Genomic DNA, 2,419 nt, shown 5'->3' on the forward strand with positions numbered 1-2,419 from the left:
CTCCAACATATATATCAAACCAAAAAATAAATAAAAAGTTGAGGAGAAAAAATGATTTTAGAAAAGTTAATTAAAAATAATGAAAGCAGTTTCTGAGAGCACGTGACCTCTTGCCACGCTGCCCTGGGACCTGCCGGTCGTGCTTCTGGAAAAGACGCCCAGGCCCAGAGGGTTAAAGTGATGTGGCCAAACACAGCCATTTAAGTAGTCTCCAACCCTACCTGCAGTTGAGTAAACTTCCTGCTTTATCCCAGATTTAGTGTAGCCATGGCTCGTGGTCCCAAGAAACATCTAAAACGTGTAGCAGCTCCAAAGCACTGGATGCTGCATAAGTTAACAGGAGTATTTGCTCCAAGACCATCTACAGGTCCCCACAAGTTGAGAGAATATCTCCCCCTCATCATCTTCCTGAGAAACAGGCTCAAGTATGCCCTTACTGGGGATGAAGTAAAGAAGATCTTCATGCAGCGATTCATCAAGATTGATGGCAAGGTCCGCACTGATATCACATATCCTGCGAGTTTTATGGATGTCATTAGCATTGAGAAGACAGGGGAACATTTCCGTTTGGTATATGACACAAAGGGACGCTTTGCTGTTCATCATATCACAGCTGAGGAGGCTAAATATAAGTTATGCAAAGTGAGAAAAATCTTTGTGGGTACAAAGGGTATTCCCCATCTGGTGACCCATGATGCCCATACTATCCGTTATCCAGATCCCCTCATCAAAGTGAATGATACAGTTCAGATTGATTTAGAAGCTGGTAAAATCATTGATTTCATTAAGTTTGATACTGGAAACCTATGTATGGTGACCGGTGGAGCCAACTTGGGTCAAATTGGTGTGATTACAAATAGGGAGAAACATCCTGGCTCTTTTGATGTTGTTCATGTAACAGATGCCAATGGCAATAGTTTTGCCACTAGGCTTTCAAACATTTTTGTTATTGGCAAAGGCAATAAGCCTTGGATCTCTCTTCCAAGAGGAAAGGGTATCCATCTTACAATTGCTGAGGAGAGAGATAAGAGATTGGCAGCTAAGCAGAGCCGTAGCTAAATGATTGTAAATCATGAGAGAATTTGTAGGTTTTCAATCAAATTAAGATCTTAAATTCAGTTTTTAAAATGATTATCCTACAAATACACAAATTACACCAAAAAAAAATAAGAATCTTAAACAGCTCATTTTTATAAAGCAATATTGAACAAGCCATAATGCTTTTCTCTTCTTTCCTTGAATTAGAGTACTTTGTGTATGACTGTTGCATAAAATGGCATGGAAGATGTACCTCTATTGGTTTTGCTTAACTTGTTACATGGGAAGTCTCACTGTGATTGGAGGATGGGGAGAGGAATATTGCAAAATGGCTGATGTTAAAACAAAAGATATTAATAAAACTTAAAGAAAAAATAATGAAAGCAATGAGACAATATATCAATATTTCTGAGATATAATCAAAGTAGCACTTAGAAGAATATGTGTTTATGCATGCATATGTAAGTATGATATATATGTATGTATTTGTATGCATTCTGCAGTGCAAAGACCTAAAACTATATTCAATTTAAGGTTGATAATACACACCATCACATTGCTGAGATAAAATTAACTAGAAAAAAAAAGGAACAGTAGTAGGTACAGCTACAGTTTTGCAGTCATAACCTTGTACACAGGCAGCCCAGTTCATCCCCTTAGCTTTTTACTGGAAGCAGCAGTGGGATTCAGCAGTCCACTGAGTGACTTAATAGTCTTTTCAGGATCACACTATTCAATCCTGGTATGAAGAAGGAGCTAGAAAAAGTGCCCTAAAATTTGTCTGTTTATCCAACCCTGGCAGGATTATCAAGGTCGAAACAAAAAAAAGTATGAAAACTTCTGCAAAGATGTTTCCACTCACCATCAGTACATGGAAAATACATCCATTCATAGAAAACACAAAAATTAAAGAGACTTGAAAGATGAACAGTTCTTATAGGAGAACTTAAGCAGGCATCATATCTAACTAACATCCCTGAGTGAAACAAGGCTGACAAATGAAGTTTACTGAAGTTAAAGTCAGATACATGGTTTTTCTGCAGTAATTGCAGTGAAGAGGAAAATCATAGAGTCAATGTAGATTTTGCAATCAAAACTAATCTAGTCAACAAGCTTGAATACCTACCAAAAGCAGTAAAGGACAAGCTTTTGACAATGTAATTGTCACTTGAAGGAAAATGCCATGTCATCATCATTAATGCCTGTGCTCCCACTATGATGTACCCTGATGAGTTCAAAGAAAAATTTTAGAAAGACCTCAAACGTTTTATCATTAACATGTCAAAGAGGACAAGCTTATAATTCTAGATGACTTTTATGCTAGAGCAGGCTCAGACTACCGGACGTGGCAGAGAGTCTTTGGAAGGAATGGAGTTGGAAA

At 37.7% G+C, this 2,419-nt stretch overlaps 1 protein-coding gene across 1 annotated transcript; it reads left to right on the plus strand.

The window, feature by feature from the left end:
* The first annotated feature begins 267 nt into the window (after positions 1 to 267).
* Positions 268 to 1,390, plus strand: LOC141500685 (small ribosomal subunit protein eS4-like). Its single transcript, XM_074204082.1, has one exon. It carries the CDS (start codon positions 268 to 270, stop codon positions 1,057 to 1,059), a length of 792 nt encoding a protein of 263 aa, XP_074060183.1. The 3' UTR covers positions 1,060 to 1,390.
* Positions 1,391 to 2,419: the final 1,029 nt, after the last annotated feature.

This window comes from Macrotis lagotis, chromosome X, assembly GCF_037893015.1.
Source record: "Macrotis lagotis isolate mMagLag1 chromosome X, bilby.v1.9.chrom.fasta, whole genome shotgun sequence".
Taxonomy (NCBI): domain Eukaryota; kingdom Metazoa; phylum Chordata; class Mammalia; order Peramelemorphia; family Peramelidae; genus Macrotis; species Macrotis lagotis.